This window comes from Toxotes jaculatrix, chromosome 9 (assembly GCF_017976425.1).
Source record: "Toxotes jaculatrix isolate fToxJac2 chromosome 9, fToxJac2.pri, whole genome shotgun sequence".
Classification (NCBI taxonomy): Eukaryota; Metazoa; Chordata; class Actinopteri; family Toxotidae; genus Toxotes; species Toxotes jaculatrix.
The window spans coordinates 12,977,713-13,001,625 of NC_054402.1; the positions used below are offsets into that span (position 1 = coordinate 12,977,713).

The 23,913-nt window shown below is 40.4% G+C and overlaps 4 protein-coding genes, 1 long non-coding RNA gene and 2 other non-coding genes across 12 annotated transcripts; 3 read left to right on the forward strand and 4 right to left on the reverse strand.

The window, feature by feature from the left end:
* The first annotated feature begins 207 nt into the window (after positions 1–207).
* Positions 208–2,956, forward strand: chchd2 (coiled-coil-helix-coiled-coil-helix domain containing 2). The gene is made up of 4 exons (XM_041045537.1): positions 208–354; positions 1,088–1,370; positions 1,902–2,082; positions 2,530–2,956. Exons 1-4 carry the CDS (start codon positions 305–307, stop codon positions 2,538–2,540), a joined length of 525 nt encoding a protein of 174 aa, XP_040901471.1. The 5' UTR covers positions 208–304; the 3' UTR covers positions 2,541–2,956.
* A 422-nt stretch (positions 2,957–3,378) lies between these two features.
* On the forward strand, positions 3,379–10,296 carry phkg1a (phosphorylase kinase, gamma 1a (muscle)). 2 transcript variants are annotated; one of them, XM_041046938.1, is made up of 10 exons: positions 3,379–3,542; positions 4,976–5,148; positions 6,323–6,501; positions 6,770–6,824; positions 6,911–6,976; positions 7,070–7,233; positions 8,125–8,215; positions 8,342–8,495; positions 8,697–8,822; positions 9,425–10,296. In XM_041046938.1, the coding sequence occupies exons 2-10, from the start codon at positions 5,078–5,080 to the stop codon at positions 9,689–9,691; spliced, it is 1,173 nt and encodes a 390-aa protein (XP_040902872.1). In that variant the 5' UTR covers positions 3,379–3,542; positions 4,976–5,077; the 3' UTR covers positions 9,692–10,296. The 2 variants fall into 2 exon arrangements, with proteins under 2 accessions (XP_040902872.1, XP_040902873.1); XM_041046939.1 differs by lacking the exon at positions 4,976–5,148.
* A 393-nt stretch (positions 10,297–10,689) lies between these two features.
* LOC121187615 lies at positions 10,690–12,577 on the reverse strand. 4 transcript variants are annotated; one of them, XR_005894606.1, is made up of 5 exons: positions 12,442–12,577; positions 11,879–11,961; positions 11,646–11,726; positions 11,142–11,274; positions 10,690–10,823 (listed from the first exon to the last, which is right to left on the reverse strand). It is a non-coding gene; the product is annotated as an uncharacterized LOC121187615 (long non-coding RNA). The 4 variants fall into 4 exon arrangements; XR_005894608.1 differs by having other exon boundaries at positions 10,690–10,955; XR_005894607.1 differs by having other exon boundaries at positions 10,918–11,274.
* Positions 10,906–11,042, reverse strand: LOC121187906. Its single transcript, XR_005894660.1, has one exon. It is a non-coding gene; the product is annotated as a small nucleolar RNA SNORA15 (small nucleolar RNA).
* Positions 11,468–11,608, reverse strand: LOC121187905. The gene has a single exon (XR_005894659.1). It is a non-coding gene; the product is annotated as a small nucleolar RNA SNORA15 (small nucleolar RNA).
* Positions 12,578–13,565: 988 nt separating the features above from the next.
* On the forward strand, positions 13,566–17,172 carry psph (phosphoserine phosphatase). Its single transcript, XM_041046732.1, has 6 exons — positions 13,566–13,652; positions 14,951–15,094; positions 15,260–15,394; positions 16,080–16,225; positions 16,355–16,503; positions 16,631–17,172. Exons 1-6 carry the CDS (start codon positions 13,609–13,611, stop codon positions 16,739–16,741), a joined length of 729 nt encoding a protein of 242 aa, XP_040902666.1. The 5' UTR covers positions 13,566–13,608; the 3' UTR covers positions 16,742–17,172.
* Positions 17,160–23,678, reverse strand: LOC121187473 (protein NipSnap homolog 2-like). 2 transcript variants are annotated; one of them, XM_041046731.1, is made up of 10 exons: positions 23,572–23,678; positions 22,799–22,938; positions 22,654–22,699; positions 22,147–22,241; positions 21,584–21,654; positions 21,333–21,473; positions 20,032–20,063; positions 18,705–18,799; positions 18,510–18,593; positions 17,160–18,279 (listed from the first exon to the last, which is right to left on the reverse strand). In XM_041046731.1, exons 1-10 carry the CDS (start codon positions 23,661–23,663, stop codon positions 18,215–18,217), a joined length of 861 nt encoding a protein of 286 aa, XP_040902665.1. In that variant the 5' UTR covers positions 23,664–23,678; the 3' UTR covers positions 17,160–18,214. The 2 variants fall into 2 exon arrangements, with proteins under 2 accessions (XP_040902665.1, XP_040902664.1); XM_041046730.1 differs by having other exon boundaries at positions 22,799–22,941.
* Positions 23,679–23,913: the final 235 nt, after the last annotated feature.

The following is a 23,913-nucleotide window of genomic DNA, read 5'->3' on the forward strand; positions in this document are numbered from 1 at the left end:
AAGAAACATTGGGAAACGTTAGTGGTTGCACAAAATTACATTGCTTAAATGTTTAAAAAGACCATTAAAATGTCGTTTAAGCTTAAAAAACATTGAGGAAGTTCAGGTAATTAATTACATAACACAAACACCAGTGACTGACGAAAACACCCCCCGTTGGTTCCGTCATACAGGAAGTTACCCGGTAGACAAATGATGTAACACATAGAAAGTTCCGGACTGGTCTAAGGTCGACTTAGCGTGATAGCAGCTCGTCACTGCGTCTGTTTTTATCAGCCAGAAAACCAGTAAATATAATTCAAAAATGCCGAGAGGAAGCAGAAGCCGGACATCCAGGATGCCCCCTCCAGCCAGGTACAGTTTCGTATTTGACGCCATTTGTTAGTTTAAATTGCTGATACATTTGTGAAGATGGTGTGTGGTTTAGCGAACATGCTAGCGATTTTAGGTAACAGTGCCGTATGTTTGCCAGTACCCCGGGACTTACACCTGACTTACTACTAAGTTATAATTATTTATTTATTTATTTGTACGTTTAAATGTCCTGAAACTGGAGGTTAGTTAAAAGTCATGGATAAAAGGTCTGAAGGTCACGGTGTTTAATCGGTGTTTACCTGTTTTGTAGCGTCAAACACTTAAAAATAGTTTCTAATTACATTAAGCTGAACGCTGCTAAGATCAGCTTTCCTGAAACCCACGGCATCACCATTAATACGTACAAATTCGTGTGTATATTCGTAACGTTTGGATTAAGAAAATCACAGAAAATCTCATAACAATGACCCAAAGTGACCCCATGTGTCACCGATACATATATCTTTCACACTGACTTGTTAAAGCGCTGCTTTTAATTTAAGTATTGTGCAAACCTTGCACAGTAGTTAATTTTATTCTTTTTTTATCATTTGTGGGTGCTTAGGTCTTCTCAAAAGTGTGAAATTAATCTAGAAATGAACTTGATTGTGGCAGTTAACAGTGTGTTGATTAAGGAAGTTTGAGATAATTTGGTGAAAAAATGGCATTAGTAAATGTGTCAGTTTCTGACTTTGTTTTGTATTTAGCTTTTAAATAAATTTTGTCTTTACAGCCGAGCGCCACCCTCACCACCACCTATGGCCAGGGCTGCACCACCACCCATGGCCAGGGCTGCACCACCTCCCTCCCATGCCCCAGCTCCAATGCAGGCACCTCCGTCTGCCGTTGGTGCTCCAGCCGCAGCACCCAGGCAGCCGGGCATGTTTGCCCAGATGGCATCCACAGCCGCTGGTGTGGCAGTGGGCTCTGCAGTAGGACACACCATTGGCCATGCCATGACTGGAGGCTTCAGTGGAGGACACTCAGAGCCTGCCAAGCCTGACGTCACATACCAAGTAAATAAACAGTGATAATAGGCCTGGGTTAGCATTAGGGCAGATTAGTGTGTCTGACACATGGCAGGTAGGTCGTCAGTGACAAAAAATACATGTGTATGTGTATTTGGGGGTTGGTGAAGGAGGCAAAGAAGTGATGAAACAAATATCACATTTCCTGTATCCCCCGGATCAGTGCATGCAATTACATGCGCTGTAAAAACTGAATGTAATAAACAATAACCAGCAGTTTTTCTGCAGACAGTTGCCATATGCCATACACCTTGGCATGTTTGAAATTTTGACATGTGTTTGGTGTTTCAGTATTTTATGGCAAGACGTATTACATTTTTATGGTAGTATTGACAGAACATGTAACTGTTTATCATTGTATTACAGACTGAAACAAATGATTGATGTTTGCAAAGAAAGGGCTATTTGGTGTACACCTGCAGTTTTTTCTCAGCAGTTACAGTCCCGGATCTTGCTCTTAAAATACCATACGTGCAGTAGATGTGTGAATAATCCCATCATCTGCCTTGTGTCTTTCAGGAGCCGTACCAGGGTCAGCCCGTGTACCAGCAGCAGCCCATGTACCAGCAGGAGTTCCCTCAGCAGCAGCAGGCCTGCTCCTATGAGCTCAAACAGTTCATTGAGTGTGCCCAAAACCAGAGTGACCTCAAGCTCTGCGAGGGATTCAGTGAGGTGCTCAAACAGTGCAAGTTTGCTAATGGTGAGTGAAAAGTAAATGAAATTACCCAGGGCTATAAATCTAATTGATAGGTGGGCAACTAATATAATTATATCATAATTCTTCTTTGTTTTTGAAAGTGTCGAGACAGTTTAGGTTTTATGCTTGCTCTTATTTTATATCAGATAAATACATTATCTCTGCAGTCTTGGTCTTGATGTTTGCTGGTATTTGATTTAACATAAGGAAGCTTTGCATAAGCACTTCATCCAGATATCATCGCCAAATGACTTTGCACTTTGCTTGTCTGATGTAATGTGTTGTAGTACCCAGTGTTACCATAGGGAGGAGAAGCTTTAAAGGTTTTCTAAATGCTTCATGTAATCAGTTTTTTTTCTTGTATGATATGGTTCTTAAATATACCAAATCAGTTATTATAAATGATGGGTAATCTGAAAACTTAATTTTACCTTTTTTTTTCTTCTGCAGGTCTGTCATGAGAGGGAGACAAAAACCTGGAGAGTGAAGAGCACGCACCAACTGCAATAAGCAATCGTCCTGGATACTGAGAGGGTGTGATTCACAAGAGATTAAATAAACATGCATTATTTTGACTGTTGATTATTATCATCAGACAACATCATTGTATTCATCTCCCAGGAGAATGCTGCAGAGCTTGTAATCATAGTCTTATAAATAATGTTTATATATTTTGGTGTTGCGTGTTGATTTGGGTTGTTGGTGTTTTCCATCAGTTTCAGTGCTTTTAATTTAAATGTCCTTGCATATATTTCAAGGTAAACTGCATTAGTAGATCATGATAGCAAACCAACTAGCATCTTCTGGATCATAGACGTACACGGGTTTGTTTTAACACGTTTAGGTTTAAAAAATAATAAAGCACTTGGATCCTGAATGCACCGCGATGTGTTTTATTTCACCGCCCACTCAGACAGAACATATTATTACAGCGGGCTCTTCAAAAAACATTTCTATTTTTACATGTAGTTTCTTTAATTAGCCTTTAAGCTACAAAGCAGGGATACCACAGGGGCCCAGCACCTGTCATGCCACTCCAGCTTCTTCGCAAATCCACTAAGTGAACGTTGCATGTGGAGTATTGTTGGTAATGTAAGGCAGCCCTAAGTGTCTCCTGGCAAGAGCAGGAGCTGCGGGGTGTTATTTCACGGATCTGTTTTTTTATTTTTTTATTTGTGTGTGTGTGTGTGTGTGTGTGTGTGTGTGTGTGTGTGTGTGTGTGTGTGTGTGTGCGCGCGTGTGTGTGTGTGTGCGCGCTACTCCCGCTACTGCTGCTGTCGAAGCAACACTTTATTTTTGGCGTCTGACATTAGAGCTCACCCCTTTCGCGATGGCAGGAGCGGCCCCACAAAGCCGCGACAGCACCGGCGTTTGACTGGAGCTCTTTGTTTGTCCTCTTACACTTAGTGAACACACCGAGTACTGATGATGGATAACTTTCATATCAGGGACTGACCGGGACGGTGAGTGATCCAGCGCTGTGTGTGTGTGTTTTTTTTTTTTTTTGTTCCTCTTTAATGTAGCCTATTGCTTTATTGGAGCGCGCGAAAGGTCAAACGGTGACAGGGGATGAGGGGGGTGATCGGGTTCACACACCGTGGCACGTTGCTTTATTAATCTACACCCTGCGATATGTCGGGTATGACATTAAGTTCGGGACGATAACTTGTTGTCTTAAGTCCAGAACAGTTTGTTCCCCTATTAGATCCCGTTACAAACAGCGTGTGTGAGGCAGAGCTGGCATTATTCAAACACCTTTTACAAAATCCCGTGAAAGTACTGCTGCCATCGATACTGATAAAGGCAACACAATCCTCTAATAATACATCTGGAAACCATCTGAAGTTACATCCAGTGGAAGAGAAGCAGAACAATACTGGTGATTCAGAGTGCAATTTAGTCGCTATTCTGAATAACAGCGTGAAATAGTAGACTGCTGTTTGTTTGTTTGTTTCAACAATAGTGTTGTGTCAGCAGTCAACGGTGTCAACAACATTAGTTAGTACAGAATTTAAAAACATTAACATAATTATAATTAATTATTGTTAATTATTTAAAAAGGAAGCTAGCAAATCCTCACATTTTGAGAATTTGCTAATTTTCATTTCTGCATAAAATATGACTGAAGCAATTCATTATTTCAGTAGTTGCTGATTAACATTTTATCAACAAACAACTAATCACCTCAGCTCAATAGTTTTACAGTGACCAAGAGCTTCTTACACATGAATATATCAGCCATGATAAGAAACATAAACACTGACAGGGCTCCTTATGCTGAATACTGAGTTTGATGCTTTAAGTCAGAGGTGTCCAAACTGTTCCACAGGCTGTGTAGCTGCAGGTTTTTGTTCCAACCAAGCAACAGCACACCAGACTTGACTCATTTAATCAACTGATCTCAGTCTTCAGACAGTTGATTGGTCAAACTGTGTGCTCTTCATTGGTTGAAACAAAAACCTGCAGCCACACGGCCCTTTGTGGAACAGTTTGGACACCCCTGCTTTAAGTAAATTTTACTGATGATGCTTCAGTCCTTTTACTTCAATCAGATTTTAAATCCAGGACTTGTAATGGAGTATTTTTACATTACGTCACCTGAGTAAATCACCTGAATCCTCCACTGATACCCAACAAATATCAGATGTGTTAATTTCCTCCTAGCGTTTACTGTTTATAGTATTTATTATTATTGTGTATTATTGTGTAAATCCTGAGTGTCTTCTCTGCTGCTGTAACAGTGCAATTTCCCCATTGTGGGACTATTAAAGGTTTATCTCTCTTATCTCTTGATAAAGTTGTCACACCTGAGGCAAAGGTGTGTGTGTGTGTGTGTGTGTGTGTGTGTGCGTAAGTGCGTGCATGCGTGTGTGTGTGTGAGTGTGTGAGTGAGAAGGCAGGTTGCCCTGTTGAACGTGTTTTCTGTCAGCAGCCTGTTGTGAGCTGTGAGAGGAGAGCAGTTTTCGTACCTTTGGTGGTGAACCAGCATCACTCCATCATGACCAAAGAGGATGAGATCGGAGCTCAGGAGTTCTACGACAAGTATGAGCCCAAGGAGATTCTGGGAAGGTATGTTCATGAAGCGCACGTCTTTAATATATCCTGAAATTGGGGGTCAGGTCCCCAACAAGGGCCACAAGCTAAATCTAAAGAGTCATGGGAGTCCTCTAATCTTTGGATTTTTTCCCTGTGAATTACTGGACAGTTTTATTTCTTTTGAGAGAAGGAAGGAATGTGGAAGGAAGAATTTGCTGAGAAGACTGATGCTGCTCTTATATCTGTGTTAAATCTGACACTATACACTTAACACATTTGTAATGTTTATTTGACTAAGGCATTCGGTTTGAACAGTCATCACTGTTAGTGCGGACAGTATAAAAACAAACTGAATGGTTTCCCCAAAGACTCACAGAAGTCCTTGAGAAACGTCAGCAGTGCCAGAGCTCGCTCATTGTCATTCCCCACCATGCGTCAGACGGTGGTGCTGTTACGTAAACTGCAGTGTTGGAGGAGGCTGCATTCATTAACTTCAGCATGTTTTGGACAAAGTGTTTTGTGTTGAGAGCGGCCCCCGGGTTTGGCCGGGGCCCTGATGGATTACGTAATTTCACTCCCTTTCTCACATGCAGGTCATGAGGTCACCGGATGTGGACAATGTGTTCAGCTGCTAGTATTCTTCACGTGGCTCATTCAGCTTCACACACAGGACACAGGGGACGGACAGTTAGTTTAGTTTCTTTGTGCTGGTCACCTTCGAGTTTCTGTTATAAAATCATAGCTTTTATACAGTACATGAGAAAAGACGGAAAAATTACTATAATGAGGTTTAACTGACTTAATGTTTTGCTGCATTTCTGGAAGTTAATGATTAACAGGACAAAAGTAGTGGTGTTTATGAATATGTTATATATTGGGATACATTCCTCACTGTTTATACTCAAAATCAGATGCTATAAAACCCCCAGGTACTTTTCTTTAGTTCATGTGAAACTTTCAATTTTTACCAAAGTCACCAAAGAAGAGCAGTGTTGATTGTTATATAGAAGATTAATTATAAAGCCTAAAATGTGATTCATGATGAGACAAACATCCAGAAACTTTTCAGTTTGTTTTTGAAATTCCTGACTGAAGCACACAAACATGTGTCCAGTGAGTCCAGCTGCCCAAACAGTCACCTCTGAAGAAATAAGCAAACTGACAGAGCCGCAGATAAAAAGGCCCGATGTGGTTTTCTCTTCTTCAGGGGAGTGAGCAGTGTGGTGCGTCGCTGCATCGACAAACGGACGTCTCAGGAGTATGCGGTGAAGATCATCGACATCACCCCCTCGGACAAGATGACTCCGCAGGAGATCGAGGAGATCAGAGAGGCCACGGTGAAGGAGATCGACATCCTCAAAAAAGTCTGCGGACAGGATAACATCAGTAAGCACATCCCCCAGACAGATCAGAATTTAAAAAAGCAGATTTATTAAAACATTATTTTGGAGTCCTGACAGGAATAGGTGTCAGACAAACGTCACAACTTCTTACATAAAGCAAATAGAGTTTGTTTGGCCTTTGACCCACTAACCTACTGAAAGAGTCAGTTGTGAAGTGTGTCCCAAGTGATCCCCATATCTTATCTACTGGATTTAAGTCCTCATCGTTTTGCTTGTCTTGATTCAACACTGAATGTCTCTCTCCTCTCCAGTACAGCTCAAAGACTGCTATGAGTCCAAAGCCTTTTTCTTCTTGGTCTTTGACCTGTAAGTGTCAGCTCACAATCTTTACATGCCCGAGTTTTAAACTAAAAAGCTGCAGCTGTTCAAAAGTTTTATTTTCTATCCCCCAGGATGAAGAGGGGTGAACTTTTTGACTACCTCACAGAAAAAGTTACCCTGAGTGAGAAGGAAACCAGGTCGGTGAGCGTGTTGCTTCACTATGTGACTATCTGCGGAGACATCCTAATCTTTTAAAGAGTGAAAAAGAGTTTGGTGTGTGTTGGTTTTAGGAAGATCATGCGTGCTCTGCTGGAGGTGGTCCAGTTTCTCCACTCTCAGAACATTGTCCACCGGGACCTGAAGCCTGAGAACATCCTTTTAGACGACCACATGAACATCAAACTCACCGACTTTGGCTTCGCTGTGCAAGTGCAGCCGGGACAGAAGCTCAAAGGTCAGTGAGAGCTTGCGTGGATGTGCATGGAAACCCACCGGCAAACATTATCGCACTGTTTTTCTGAATTGTAAATAGATTTAAGGTATTTAAGGCTGGAATCACTTAACAATATCAGGGATTGAATGACAATTTCTTCCTTCCCCAGCATAGTCAGCTGAGGATCCCTAAGTGTCCTGCTCCAGTAAAGTTACTATGTTTACAACCCACAGTTCACTTTTCAGTTCGCCAGCTGCTGGTGGTCGGTGGAGAATCTGGGTCTGGTTGCACAACACACTCTCCTCTCTCTTAGCTGCACTCACAAAGGTTAAGGTGCAACAGGACACTCAGGTCTATTTGCTGTGGTCCTAGGCTCTCGGAGCACACTGACCTTTCCACAGAGACTCCTCAGAGAGGAGCAGATCATTAGCGAATGGGAACTGGCAAGTCAGACGTCCAGTGGAGCTGTTCATCATCTTAGAATGTTGCTTAGTTGGTAAATACAGTTTGTGATGTGCATGTTAGATTACATCCATATCTACAGTGACTGTGTAAAACATAATGTGACAGCTGCCCTCGAAATGTGGAAAGTATATTATTAGTACTCAACTTACTGTATTTGAGCTGGTTAAGTATTTTATTTATGTAATTTTTTATTTTATTTAATAATTTGTTAAATTACTTTTTCACCTGCATAAACGGTAAATGGGCTGCATTTATATAGCACTTTTCTAGTCTTTTTGACCACTCAAAGCGCTTTTACATGTAATGTAAAACATATAATTACATATAATTTTCACTGCCAGAGCCCCAGATTATTCTACAGCTCATGAAAAGGTTTGAATTGTCCCAAGAAAGACATTATGTTTTACAGCAAACGGACATTTCTGTTTTGACCTGTCTTTAATGCAGAGGTGTGTGGGACCCCTGGTTACCTCGCTCCTGAGATCATCGAGTGCTCCATGGACGCAGGGCATGCAGGATATGGGACTGCTGTGGACATGTGAGTGCCCAAAGGCTAAAATCAAAGTGGAGAGTCATCTGAACATCACACATATAAACTAAATTATATAGAAGCAATAATAAACACACTTTGTAAGTCTGATTGTCTTCCGCGTTGTGTTTACAGATGGAGTTCAGGGGTGATCATGTACACGCTGCTTGCAGGTTCTCCGCCCTTCTGGCACAGGAAACAGATGCAGATGCTGCGTATGATCTTGGCGGGGACATACGACTTCTCGTCTCCAGAATGGGACGATCGCTCAGACACTGTTAAAGATTTGGTAGGTTGTTTGTTTTATTTCACCTCTACCTTTTCTGGTTTGACTGTGTGAAATGAGGGAGTCAGATGATCAAATGTATCTTGTCTTTTTCAACCTTAACTATTTGTAGCATTGGTGACAACTGATGACATCAAAATTTTATGTTGCAATAAAGTTTTAATCACACAAGAATTAATAAAACTCTCCATGTGGTTTCCTCAGATCTCTCGGATGCTGGTGGTGGACTCAAAGAAGCGTTTCACAGTCGCAGATGCTCTCAACCATTCGTTCTTTTCTCAGTATGTGGTGGATGAAGTACGACAGTTCAGTCCATACAGGCGATTCAAGGTGAGATGGAAACACGTTTTTCCTGTCCTCAGTTACAAACAGCATTTAACGAAACACATACCATAGACTGTTTTCTTACCTGACATTATGCAGTTTTGATTTTCAGGCTCAACTGGAAACATCACTGTTTGAGAGTTGATGCTGAAACTTCTTTGAACACAGAACAGAAAATTTGTAAAATATATAAATTAACCCCAAAAAAGAAATAATTCAATAAATGAGAAGTTTGTGGCATATTTTTTAAGATGCCCCATTTCCGAGTCTTTCATAGGGGCATGTTCCTCCCTTTTGGTAATTTCCATTTTCATTAATGTTAATATCATCAATCCCATAATGATTATTAACATTTATGTATTTTAAATATGTAATAAATTGTTATACAATGTTATGACAAATTTATTCACATAATTATGTACTCTACTGTTAATAGATGTATTTATTTTAATGTCTAATTGGCTCATGCAGTCAATGAGCCAAAGCATGAAAAAGAATGGTCATTTAATTCCCAGGATCATGTTAAAAAAATACTTCCACCATATAGTTTTCCACAGTTTAAACATATAAACACCACCCAGTGACCTTTACTGAACTTTCCCCATCAGGTCATTTGCATGACCGTGCTTGCGACAATGAGGATCTACTGCAACTACCGCCGTGCCAAGCCTGTTACCAAGGAGGTGATCAAGAGCGACCCATATGCCGTCAAGCCCATCCGCAAGCTCATTGACGCCTGCGCGTTCAAGATCTATGGCCACTGGGTCAAGAAGGGCCAAACTCAGAACAGAGCGGCACTTTTCGAGAACACTCCCAAGGCCATCCTGCTGTCGATAGCTGGTGAGGCAGATGAGCCGATGCACCACATCTGGTAACAAGCACTTGTTTCCTCAGGGCAGATCTGCTGGAGCTAAAATGTAACTGTCTACGACCAGACAAGGTTAATGTAAGTATGTCTTTAATGGGGATTCTCTGATGCATTTAAAAGCTGTATTCATTATTACAGTGCCAAGTGTGGCAAACAACACATCTGGATCACTACCATTAAGAAGATGCATTACTGTTTAACAGTTTGCTCATTGTCATAAAGTCAGAAAAAAAAGACTGTAAAATAATAACAGATTTACTGGTATAAAAAAGGGTTTTATAGAAAGTATTTAATTTTAAGAGATCCAGTTCTCAACTGTATATGCTGTGAAAATTCTGTGTTATTCTTTCATTGATGCTTGTATAAAGCAAATGGAGCTGTCAGCCATTCTATTATCATCAGACACGGACCGTTTCTTTAACACTATGCTACCATCTCCATATCTCAGAAGTGGACTCATGGTTTCCACCTTATCTTTTACCAAATTAAATAAAAACTGACTCTAATGCACTGTTCAACTTTATGACATACATTTCAATTTTAAATAATCATGCTTATGGAATCAACTAATAATATAAATGATGCTCACCATGTTATTCTTTTCACCATAAACATTTGTTTATGGTGAAAAGAATAACCATAAACATTTGTTTTATTAGGACTGTGAAATGCTTAGCTGCTAAACAGAACCTGTGGAAATCACATAACTTACTAGAATATGAAAAAGTAAACCTGCATACTTGAAATGGCAGTGACTTAAGTTTTGTGTACTGTGTGGCTATTTGATCATTATGCAGGATGTACTGTACTGGCAAAAGCTTCAAGGGTTAGGGTTAGGGTTAGATGATAGCCCTTAAAATGTATGCTATGAATATATTTATTAAAACTGGCATTTAATTTAAAATCCAAGCCCTGTTATTGGAAAGGTGCCAACTTTTTGTGATGCTTCTGAATTTTAATCCTCTTTCTCCAACAACTTTAAGCCCAATTATACACGAACCACTCTGAACACAGGTACAAGTTTATTATAAAAGAGTGAGACACATTCACATCCACAACATCTTTAATATAGCCCATCTGAGTGCAGGGAATGCTGCTTCAGGCACCTCTGGCAGCTTCCGAAGCAGACACTTTCTGTTCTGCAGAATATAGAAAAAATAGAAGAAAAATCAAATCCAAAACCAAGAGAAACAGAGCAGCATCTTCAGTTTTCAACTGCAGCGTTGTACTCACTCCTGTACAGCTGGATGAGGCGTAGAGTAGCGCTCATCCTGTCAGTTAGTAGAAATGAGACAAGACTTTTGCATGGTGTCTGACTGTATCCACCACAGACAGGCTGGAACAGAATTCAGCCATGCCTCAACTGTTTTTTTGTTTTTGTTTTTGTTTTTTTCAGTGCTTACGAATGATAATCATGTTACGTGTCATTGTGCAGCATTATGACTGTACAAACATACCATCCTCAGGCCATTCTTCAGAGCCTGCTGGTCAGTTGTATCAACCTCATTTCTTCGGGCCAGTGTCAATAACGAACAGCATGACTGTCACACCCAGCCTGCACTTCTCCATGGATATAGATTTTAACACAAGCTGGAACAGCAAAAGTATAATGGAGGATGTGAGATGAATTTGTCTTCTGAGATAATACACATTTTACAGACACAAGAAATCTCTCAGAGCTCATACTAGGTTTATAATGTGAACTTGTGGTTATTTTTTGACTAAATTCAGGCTTGTAGAATAAAATCATATACAAACTATCATATTCAAGCTAGTAACACATTGCTGTATTCACTCTGACATAAGAATGAGCCGCATAAAAAGAACTCATCTCGTGTTGTTTAGTCAGTGTGTGAAAATGATACTTTAGCATGGTGTCTGACTGCAGTTACTATTTCAGGAGTAATACAGAATTCAGCCATGCATTCAAACACGTGATATTAGTACAAAGGGTGCGTTACCTCTCCATGTTTCCCCTCTCTGCTCTATAAGAGTCAACAATACCGTCTTCACTTAGGTATCATCTGCAGCATGGATCAGTTCTATATGAGAAGAGAAGCAGCCCAATAACAGAAAGCAGGTTGATGTTACATGTTAAGATGTTTAGTGATCCAGGTTTGGCTGCTCAAATTAGTGAGGTATAATGGGGGTTGAAAACTCTGACAAAAACCAGAGACTATCTGCTCCTCCTTACCTCTGCCACATGGTCTGAGTGTCTGAGCACAGAGGCTCATCCATGATGAGTAGGCTGGAGGTCAAGACATCTCCACAGCGATCCTGAAATTTGATCACAAAACAGGTGAACCTACATATAACAGCATCATTTTATTTTTTTATACACATGCAGAGTGGCTTTCTAAATTTCCCAGCAGGGCACATTTACTGTGGAAGATTTGAGCGTAGTGACAACTTCAGAAAGTCATAGCACATTGGAGCTTTGAGCTTTTCTTAAATGAGCTGCTCTGAGTACATAACACTTTTAACAGTTTACATAAGCTTGATTTCTGTTGTAGACCAAACTGAAACAACTTGTCCGTCGAAATAACATGTCCCTACACTTACTACGGCCTGCCATACCATTAGATAGCTTAAACTGTCGATTCATTTACTAAAACTAAATAAAAATTACCAAATTACCTATAGAGTTCTGCATGTGTCTGACCACATGCTTTCCAGGCTACAAAAGCTAACGTGTTTTCACCTGTTTATCCTGAAGCTAATCAAAGACCTTTTGCCTGCTCGCTGAAGTAAACTCACCTGATATGCAAACTCACATTTTACTTTGGACCCATTTAAGGTTTTACAGCAAACCAGGACAATAAATTTCTACATTTTCTGTGCGAGCCGACCTACTGGCTTCAACGTGCGGCATCAAAAAGCTTCAGTCCTTTATTCTTCTTCCTCTACTTCCTATTTTCTTCTTCTTCTTCTAACGTTTTATGGTTTTTGGAAATGGTTTCAGGCCCATTACTGCCACCATCTGGACTGGAAAGATGGGGCACAAATTATGAGTAAAAAACCATTTGAATACAACATATCCATATGTAGGAATATATTTATTCCGTTATGTTTCTTTCTTTATATACTCTTTAAAAAATGAGACCAAACTTGATAAAACATAAAACTGATTTTGATTACATGTTTCCATAAAGGAGAAACAATTTAAACTGCTTCCTTTGAACAGCCAACCAACAGTAATACATTTGTCCCTTTTTTGTGTAATAATCCGTGTACAATTTTGTAGTGTGTAAATTTGCTTACTGCATCCCATCCCATGACCACTCATCATCAGCCACTGTTTCTCCAAATATTCTCTACTAAGTTTTAATTTCAGATCTCTTCCAAAGATTTTTCTAAAACATTCAGTTACCATACAGAGTATTAATTGTGCACTTCTGGGCAAATTAGGGTACAGTTTGTACTCCCAAACTCTTTATACATTTCATAATTCACAATTAAAAAGGATTCAACAAATAACATTAAAAAAACATCATTAAAAAAATTATAATCAGGTTTCCATTTACGAAGAACGGGCCCCAAGTCTGCTCCAACTCCCTGGGAACCACCACAGGCTCCCATCAATGAGCCTTAATAAATCAGCTAAGGCTCACTGAAGCAGTTCTGTGGGTGGTCGCTCACCCAACCCCAACCCCGGATTTTCTGGATATGAAACTTCGTGGCAGCTTTAAAAACTGTAAGGCCGCTTTATTAAATTTATTATACGGATAGCAGATAACATGTAACTCGGCTAAGACACATTTCGCAGTAGTTAGCATAAACTCGCCGTCAGTTGACTGTTTCTGTTGTCATGGAGTCGGGCCCGAACGGGTAGTGGGCGGTCTCTCACCGGCTTCCTTCTGATTGGTCCAGCTGTCAGCGCCGCTCTTCCTCGTCGGTGAGCCCATTGAGCAAAAGGGTCAGTGAATGCTGGAGCTGCTGTTACGACCGTATCGACGTTGCTCTTACCGGTAAGTACCAAAGGACAACCTTAAGTGTGTGTATTTTATATTTCTTTTCGAAAACATAAGCTTGGCGTCGCTGAGAGTAGCTTCTCACGCTGGACAGTTAAACAGAAGGTGGTGTAAAGCGCTCAAATCAAAGCGAAGCGGGCTGCAACGGACAGGTAACATCCTCTCAGACCCCTTTAACGTAACGCCGCGACATTTTAGTGCCAATCTCTTCCAGCAGCGAGCTAATACTAGGCCAGACAAACGGAATCGGTTCGCTTGACCGGGTTTAACGGTCTTCACGTTTGTAGTGGGTTGCACTTGCCAGCCCCCTGTCCTCTGAAGGGTGCCTTGGGGGTGACGCAATACGTGCAGAGGATGTCTATAACGGCCTGTCGTATGGTTTGTTTATGCAGACTGCTTTATGTAACGCGTTTTTGTCACACTTCACCGGGCCCGGGACACGTGTTTATTTTATGAGACGAGATCCGTCGATGCAGAAAAGTTCGCACATAGGTATTTTCAGTCAATGGATGTGTTTGCTGCTCCACTGGACGGAAGACATCCACTGCATACAGGGCTTAGTTAAAACAATAAAATCAGGCAGCTGCTGGGCGAAATCACAGACCTCACGTTAAACCAGCAAGCACGGCTCGGGACCCTGATACTGAAAATTAGATTTGCCCTCAGATGACTTCCTAATGATGCCACACCATAGTGTGGACATAAATAGTCTGAAATCCCTGTTTATTGGCTTATAAGGTTTTTTTTTCTTGACTAACAAAGTCAAAGATAATAATTTTAAAATGCCTCATAAATATTCTCCAGAAACATCAACAGTTTAATATGGCTGCTATTTATCATATCTGCTGTAGTGTTAGGGGTTTTAGGACACTTTTTAAGCTTTATTTTTCATCCTATTATATTGTGTTGTTGAAGCACATTACTTTTTTTTTTTTGCTGTTTGTACTTGTGTAGGCGGCTGTAATAATGCAGTTTTTCCCATCCACCTGTTTTGCAGTTGTCTGCATACCAAGCAACGGTGGAGTAAATTGTCATGATTTATTGCTGATCAGAGATAACCCTTCATTTACATTACTATTATTATGACATGATCTATCTTCACACACCTGCAAACTTTACAAGGTTCAGTTCCCCCAGGTGTATTTATATCTATGAGTTGTACACACAAGATGTTTTTTTTTCACTTGCTGTATACCTGCAATACTTGTTTTAATAAAGTTCTTTGCGAAATAAAGAAGAAACGGATTCCATCAGAACTGTAAGTCCTGTTGAAAAGCTGCTGCTTTTTTCCCCAGCATGATGACAACCCTGTCACAGACAAAGGAGCTCTTCAGGAGAGCAGAAGCTGTCTGCTTCGACGTGGACAGCACAGTCATCAAGGAGGAGGGCATTGATGAACTTGCCAAATTCTGTGGTGTGGGAGACGCAGTCACTGAGATGTATGTGTATAAACACTGTCAACATTACATTAAATGGGAAAACAACTACGTTTTTATCATTTATCTGCACTGCTGTACTGAAAAGAGACGTTTCATGTTGATATTTGATAATACTGGATTTTTTTCCAGATGTAAAGCCATCCTTTGTTACTTTTCACATTTCAGGACTCGCAAAGCTATGGGCGGCTCAATGACTTTTAAAACAGCCCTGACAGAGCGTCTTTCCATCATCCGATGCTCCAGGGAACAAGTGAATAAGCTGATAACAGACCACCCACCTCAGCTGACTCCAGGCATCAGGTGAGTGTGCCAAGATTTTGTTTATGTGTTGTTCCAGTATCTAATTTAACATACACAAACTAATCATCTAAACTGAGCATATATAGTAAACAGTCTTGTGTTTATAAGGACATAGAACTTGTTAATTGCTGTGGCCATTTATGAACAGAAAGATGAAAATTTGAGAATATTTTCAAGAGTATTTTCTAAAGCATGATGGTCTCTGGAAGTGGTTTATACAAGAAAATGAAAAACACGTGAACCTTCCAACGCAGGATTGTCTTCAATTGTAGAAAACAGCTTTACTATGAGCATAAATGGACTGTCTGTTTGTATTTAACCATCATAGTTGCTGACATGGCAGACAGTTTGTTGGCAGTTTATACGCCTTATTTATTAGGTATGAGACTAATTTTATATTCCAAGTAGGAGTGTGCTGGCATCGATGCATAGGAGTGATGCAAACATTTATCATTTCAAGCTTTTCTTGTTCCTTTGTGCATATGTAAAGGTGCCCCAATTACTCACATTGATTTGTAAAACATGTGCAAACATGGTTTATTCACAAAACTGCTCAGTTACAGTTGATAGACGAGGCCTCTTGGTCCAAATAGGATCTTACTAATGACACAAAACTGTAAGAAAAAAAAAAACTCTGCATGCTTCTAATTTGAGTTTTGCTAAACGTCCATTTGTCTTTATCCAGGGAGCTTGTGGACCGTCTGCACCAGCGCAACATAAAGGTGTTCCTCATTTCAGGCGGCTTCCGCTGCATTGTTGAACATGTGGCCACTCAGCTAAACATACCTCTGCATCACGTCTATGCCAACCGGCTCAAGTTCTACTTCAATGGTAAGAACTGGAGCGTTAGTGACTTTTCTTTGTTCTTACAAGAGTAGGAATAAGTGTGTGAAACAGTTCGGTCAGCTTGCTCTTAGGGCTCATCCTACATTTCTAAATTAAATGATGTGTGTTTTCCAGGGGAGTACGCTGGTTTCGATGAGAGTCAACCCACAGCTGAGAGTGGTGGAAAAGGAAAGGTCATCAGCATGCTGAAGGAGCAATACGGCTTCAAGACTGTGGTGATGATCGGAGATGGGGCCACTGATCTGGAGGCCAGCCCTCCTGCCGTGAGTGTTGCATCTAATTCTTTTTATTTATTGTCAGTTTCAAGTGTGCACGCATAAATATTTGACTGGTGGTTAATAGCACATTGCAGCTACAGTGTGTTTACAGTGTTACTTCTTTTGCCCTCAGAGTGCTTTCATTGGATTTGGTGGGAATGTCGTCAGGCCGCAGGTTAAGGAGAGGTGTTCGTGGTATGTGACAAGTTTTGGGGAGCTTCTAAAAGAACTGGAGAAGATCTAAAGATGCTAATAGAATACTGTTACTAATTTTATATTTGCACCTAAGGGTGTGCCTCTGATGGGTTTATCCAGTGCACATTTTTCCTTAGACTCCTAGATTTTTATAATGAATGAAAATGTTTACACTAGCGAGACCAATTTTTACCTTCATGGGGATGTTGCCTTACTGATTTTTATACTAGAAGGTACTACAAGAATAACCAAACACAGTCTATGTGGAGGGTTAAGAAGAGGATTTTAGTGTTTTTGCACTTTTTACATCTAAGTCAATAGGTAAGCTAATACAACTCCTGCATATTATGGCATGTGCAATGAGCATTAGAAATGTTTTTATTCTGTAACCAGACATGTCAGTGAGTGTGGTGACTTCAGTCCCGTAAAGAACATAAGCATTAAACATGAAAACACATTGTCAAAGATGTTGTTTGAACTACTTTAATCTGTGTTGGCATTGCTGTCCTTCTCTCTACACTGTTCCCGATGAACAAAAAGACAAGATAAGCATGCTCCCTTTCACAATAAAATTTCTAATATTACAGAATACAGCAACATGACAGGCCCCTCAGCCAATGATACGTAACACTTGTTTTCATAGTTTATTGTACATGATAACTATGGCCCATTAAAACAGGTTAGATAAAAACAGTCTTTAAAACCAGGCATGCTGTCTTCACAGGAAAAAAAGTAGAAGCCATAGTTACAAACACAGCACCATGAAACATCAATATTACCATAAGAGGGAACTTAGGAACATCCAGAAAAGCAACTGAAAGGAGTAGTTTGCAAGGAAGAAAAAAGATGTTTTATGTGTCATACACCTCAATTATAAAATTCTGAGGTTTACAATTTACACCATGTCATACTGAAATACAGTTTTCATGAGTATACACAGGTTTTTTTCTCACGTCACTCAGCAATGGCATGGCTTACATCAGAGTGTCACTTCCTCAGCACACTTGGATAATATAAGTATTCCAAATTTACATTAAATAAATAAATAGTCACTACATTGTGCAGTGAGCTTCAACAGTTTTATTTATTTATTTTCAAAATCGGTTCACACACTTACACACCATACAGCTGCTCGTCTTTTCAAGTAACTTTGGTTGGTACTAAACTTAAGAGATTAGCTCTCTTCATGGACCAGCTTTAATGTGGCACGAGACGTTGGACGTAACGACCATCAGGACGCTTAAATTGGCCAAATTTACTCATCCTGCTCCAGAATCAAAAGAAAAGAAGTTGTGCGTTGTCAAGTGCTGTAAGCGGCATTGGACTAATTTAATTCCAAATACACAGTGGACATTGTTGCCTCCACTGACATCTTGAAGTATTAAAGCAAAGAGAAGAAAGGAGAGGGGATGTTGTCTGGCAGCACTGACAGGAGGCTGAAACCACGACAGGTGATGCTCTGGATTGATGTTAACATTCGAAAGGGTACCACTCGATTTCAGCTTCCAACTCGCTTCTTGTTTCACTGCAGTGGGGAAGCCTTTGTCGGGATCATAATCCTGGAATCCATGTGCTGAATTAGAGGAACTGGAGAAAGGTGAAACACAAAAGATGTAGAGCTGATTTAGTGTGTCTTCATAGTTTAAAGTCTGTTTGATATTGATCAGCTTCAACAGGGTCTACAAGTGACTGAACTGTTCATCAGTATGTTGTTACTCAAGACAAATGACTTAACTGACCTTGGAAAGTTTACAGTTATACAACCATGAGTTTTCATAACCACTTGGTGTCAGAAACAGGTTTTTATTTTTGCTCACCTGTGTAATACACCACCTCGTCCCAGCCCTCCTGCTGCCAGGCACCATTCCTCGTGTCTTCTCTGGACTGGAGGTCTTTGTAAGCTGAGACCAACAAATCACAAACATTTTAATACTGCTTAGAGTAAACAGAGTCAATGTACTTTTGTTTTGCATGATTTAGGGCTGTAACTAGTAGCTGGTATTTGAACATACCCCAGAGGTGATGAACCATATAGAGGTTGCCGATCTGTGAGAAAAACCCTCCCACAGCCTCTTGGTTCTGTTGGCGGTATCCAATGGCCCTGGCCCTGCAGACAAGAACAACCCCAGTCACAACACTGGCCAAAAACACCAAGGCTTCATCTGGCATTAACAAGGCCAGCCGGCCACACAAGATATCTGACCATTCTTCAAACAAGGATTTCAACATTTACTCTGGATTGTTTTTAATTCACACTATTGGATTTGGTCTGTTTTGTTAACGTAAGCTAGAAGACAATTGTCTTCCATAGCTGCGATTATCCATTGCAACATCACATCCAAACATAAGATGTGACGCCATAACTTACTGTAAGTATGTTTATGAATCTTAACACTGGCCAAGTGTATGTGAAAGGAGCAGACTGGGGTCGGGGGGTGGGGGGTTTAAAATCCATTATGTATTCCCCCAAAGCAAACATGCTCTTAATTGCCGTCTGGATACAAAACTATACAGCTTCAATTTTTCATGTTATTGTAACTTGTAGAAGGAGTTAAAGCCTTCAGCTCCAAAACTTACACTGAAATTGTCTTACTGGCATTATTGGCATGACTATAGAGGTTTGTTAAAATACAGCGTGGTTAAAGTAAGCACAAACAAAAATACAAGGAAAGATTTCTTGACATGGTCTTTTCATCAAAAGGTGATTTTTTTAATTTCCCCTTTGATTATTTAAAAATGTGTATTTTTTTTTTATTTAAAATGGAGCACATGATGGTTAGGATTAGGAATTGCCACAAATCTGTTAACTGGAAAAAGATACGGAAGATCTGACAATATAATGACTACCAACACACATTTCGGTAACTTCGAAAGCATCTTTTGCAGCCAAAAACATGTTATGAAATGTTATCCAGTGGACTTAGTAACAACTGGAAAAAAAGAACTGATGAGACAAGTACAAAGACCAACACAGAAATCCACTACAGCTATTGAAGATAAAAAGTCTAGGGATGTGCAGAAAGCTCATGTCTTCATTTTAATCAATTACAATCACCTGTGTTGCACAAACTGATAAATGCTGGCCCGCTGGCTCTGTCAGACCGAGCAGTAGATCTTTCCAGGCTCATTATACACAGCTATTATGGACATACATTTGTAGTGTACATAATATTGCATTTGTATTTGAATCTTGGCTTGAGAGCGTGACAGTACAGCTTGAAAAGAGGGCCTCTCTGTGGAATAGCTCATATTAATGACAGTGTGATGAGAAAGGTTTCATGTAGTGCAACTGTTCTGTAACTACAGTTCAGTGAGTCAAATGAATTCAGGCTGCCTTACCAGTAATTACCCCACTCGATCATGGTTCCTGGCTGCAGGAAAGAAAACACAGGATTCTTTATTACAATACAACATATATAATTCAGATCTTTCCAAACCACAGATGGGTATCACACTTTCTTCTTCTTCTTTCCAGAGTAAACGTATTAACACAAACGAATGGTAAAGACGTAACTCAGGTATTTTGTCACTGCGAAGATAAGCTGCAATAATAACTACGTCCAAAAGGGTTCTTCAATCATTCTTTGGTGCTTAGAGCAACAAACGCCCTGCTGTTTCTAAGATGTAATCTCAGTCTGTGATGAGGGATAATAACGCGCATTCATCACGTGTCACATGGACAGCTGATCTAGAGACAGTTTCGCCTTTCAGATTAGAAAGAACGACTTAATCTGCAGAAGGTGGAGTGTGTAGCATTATGTAGGACTAAGACTGCTTTCTGGTCAACCATCCAGGCTAAAATCATGTGCCACTAGTTTGCCAGTTTTAATTATGAGTCCATAAGTAGATATAAATTGTTTATGGGTTGACCCAGTTGAAGAAATAGCACAAATCTTGTCTGTTCAAGCACCACTCTCCTCCTGAATGCTGAAGACACAGGGTCATTGCGTGTTATACAGTATTTGCGTGAGGGTGGATGCAATTTGGAAGCCACAAAAGTAAAGCATGTGACTGGGAGATCACCAGTTTAAGTGGGAAAACATGAGCTAGGAATGTAAAAGAGTCACGTTCTCCCTTTCTTCAACAGCCGCTGTGCAGACGACCTTTAGCCTTGAAGCCCCAGCTGATGCAGTGGAGTTAACAAAATAAGATCGGATTTGCAGTTTGTAGCTCCAAGTGGTGAAGATGTGCAACGTGAAGTTGTGATGATGCAAATACTGGCTGTTTTTTTTTTTTTTACAATGTGTCAGGAAACAGGCCCTGCAAGCAAAATAGAAGCTGCTGCCATTTTTGTCTACTCTATACACTCAGCATCTATTGCATTTCTTTTCCTCCTGGAAGAGAGATCCCTCCTCTGTGTTGTATGGTGTACAGACTATAAAGCCCTTTGAGGCAAATTTGTGGGCTATGTAAATAAAACTGACTTGACTAAAGAGTGATTAAATCCACATAACCTGTTACATCCATGTGAGTTTTTGAAGTTTAATAAATGTTTGGAGTTCTTGCTAAAAGAGCTGATTGTGTTTGGTAAAGCAAAGGCAAGGGCCAAGTCAGACATTAGGCACGACTTAGCTCATAAATCCGTCGCTCTCATGAACAACACTGCTAATGATAAGATAAACCCTGGCTCTGGTACTTACCCTGAGCTGGTAGGACCTGAGCTCATAGATGTTGGGGCCCTCTCGGGGTACAGGCTCATTCCAGAAGCTGAACTCCAACAGAAGCTGGTTCCTGCGGGACAACAGCATCTTACCCCGCTCCTTCCTGTACGCTGTGAAATCCTGCCAATGGATGGACACCAATCAATAAGCTTGACTTCAACTGATGGCTACACGACTAAAGCAGCATACAGGGGTGACACAATCAAGATGCTTGTAATGGGAGTCTTTACCTTGTTCTGTCTGAGCTTGTTCATCACCTCTGTCAGAGCTGGGTATCCACCTCTGTAACGCCAAAGATGAACTGGGGAAAAAATACACAATAGATGCAAAATTACACAAGCTACAGAAAGGCAAACTGAAGAAGGATAGGACTGTTAAATAACATAATAAAAAAAACATTACTTCAACTATCAGACTCTGTCGCTACATCCTGATAATTGAAGATCATTAGCTGGTAATACAACATGAAATTCACAAAAACTGCTCATTAGTCTGAACAGGTTATACTATTATTATTTTTCAGGGATATCTCACTTGATGGATACGTCTGTTCGTGTACTACGTGTAGCCAGTATGTCAGTACTGAATTTAACTGCTGGACAAAAATTAATGAAACAATTGATGTAGATATAATGTAGCTGTGCAGTGAGAAGACTACTGACCATGTTATACTTGCATGAGTATGGATTTAATGTATAGATGTAGCATAGCATGCCTTCTAATGTGAAAACAGTGCAGACCCCAGATGTGTTATTCAGCAGATGTCTGTGTGTGTTGATATTAGTAATCCTACCAGCCTGGTCCTGTTCTCCATACCAGGTATTCCAGGTTCCCACCAGTTCACAGGGGTAGTACTTATCAGCATGGATGGAGGGCAGAACATCCTCACTGTGATGAATTAGAGACAAATTCCTTTAACAACACTCAGATAGATTATAGAAAATCTGACACTGGATTCAAATCTGCAGTCATGTTCTCGTGAAGTAGTAATTTTCAAACAACTAAATCCAAAGGACAATCACATGTTTCCCGGTCACATGTCTTCTGTCTAATGTTGCAAGTTCCAAGTTAGTCCCCGACTGCAAATAAATGGCCTCCAGGCATTTTAGGTATGAGCGAGGTTGGTCTGTGAAGGACTGATCTCCTCTCAGGAATAGACTGCTGCAGACTATTTTTACTCAACACTTCGCTTAGGCTGTCCTGGTCTCGTGCTAGTACTGTTGGCACTACTTCTGCTGAACTACGAGGTATTAACAGTATACACACTTTCTCTTTGACACTAATATGAAATAACACTCACCAGAGTTTGTTGTATGCATCCAGGCACTCTGGCTTCACATTATGGACTGAAAAGAAAGTTTGAGTTTGAAAACAACCTCATCATTACTCTAGTAGGATAAATGGTTTATTGTGGTTTAAGTACAAATATAGAGACGCCAACTTACATTGAATTTTGTAGAGGTTACTTTCCTCGTTTTTGGTCAGTAGGTTGGAGTGTGCATCTTTCCTTGGATCAACTTTCCTCACAAACAGTGATTTAAACCAGCTGTCCTCTCTGTTTCTGCTGCTTGATGTTGCAAACCCCCTGCTGACACAGACAGGTCAGACAAGATGATGAACAACTACTGTATGGATTCTGAGAAAGTCTCATTATCTTCTGACTGGTACGAAGCCTAATCTCCATCCCTGGCACCAGACTAGAGTTGCACACACCTTTGCGTGGGCTTTGTTGAAATACAGGAACACTTTACCTCAGCTTTACAGCTGTGACAGCTGTGCTATCAAAACGCACACTGAGCTTGACATGTCATCACCTCTGAGGAACATAATACACAATGATACTAATGTCTATGAATTACAGCAAGAAACAGTGTCAGAAGTAGGACACACTAGAATTTGCAATAAAGTATGAAATTGACCTTGAGCATCTGAAATGTAAATCAGTAACATAAGGTGACAGAAACTTGTATCACTTCACCTTCACCGGCAAACACAGGTAGTGTTAATCTTTAATATCCAGGAATAAATAATGTTAAAGTGCAGCTTCAGTGTTAAGTTAAAGCTGAAGGCCACTGAGGGACTGGCTAGCACTTAACGGGCTAGCTCCCCCAGGTTCATCGTAGCCACTTCATAAACCTACTGATAAAAACACAAACACAGCCGAACACAAACACCACAGAGACAAACACCGCACCCTGCACACCCATGACCGCCCCACCTGCTCCAGAGGACGAGCTGACCGGCCGAGGTGGCCCTGCCTTTAGCTCGACCCAAGCCTCCGCTGACTCTCTGAAGGACTCCAGTCGCCATCTTCAACTATGCTAATGTACACAGAGCAGAGGTTTGTTACCACGGCTGACCGCCAGGTGGCGCCGCAGCGCCCCCATTTGAAGGCCCTTATTTATCAAACTGCTAAAGGCAAGCATTTAAACATAAGTGTAAGATGCAACTATAAAAAAATAACAACAACAGCAACAATAATAATAATAATAATAATAATAATAATAATAATAATAATAATAATAATAATAATGATAACGGAAGCAGTACGATTAGGAAT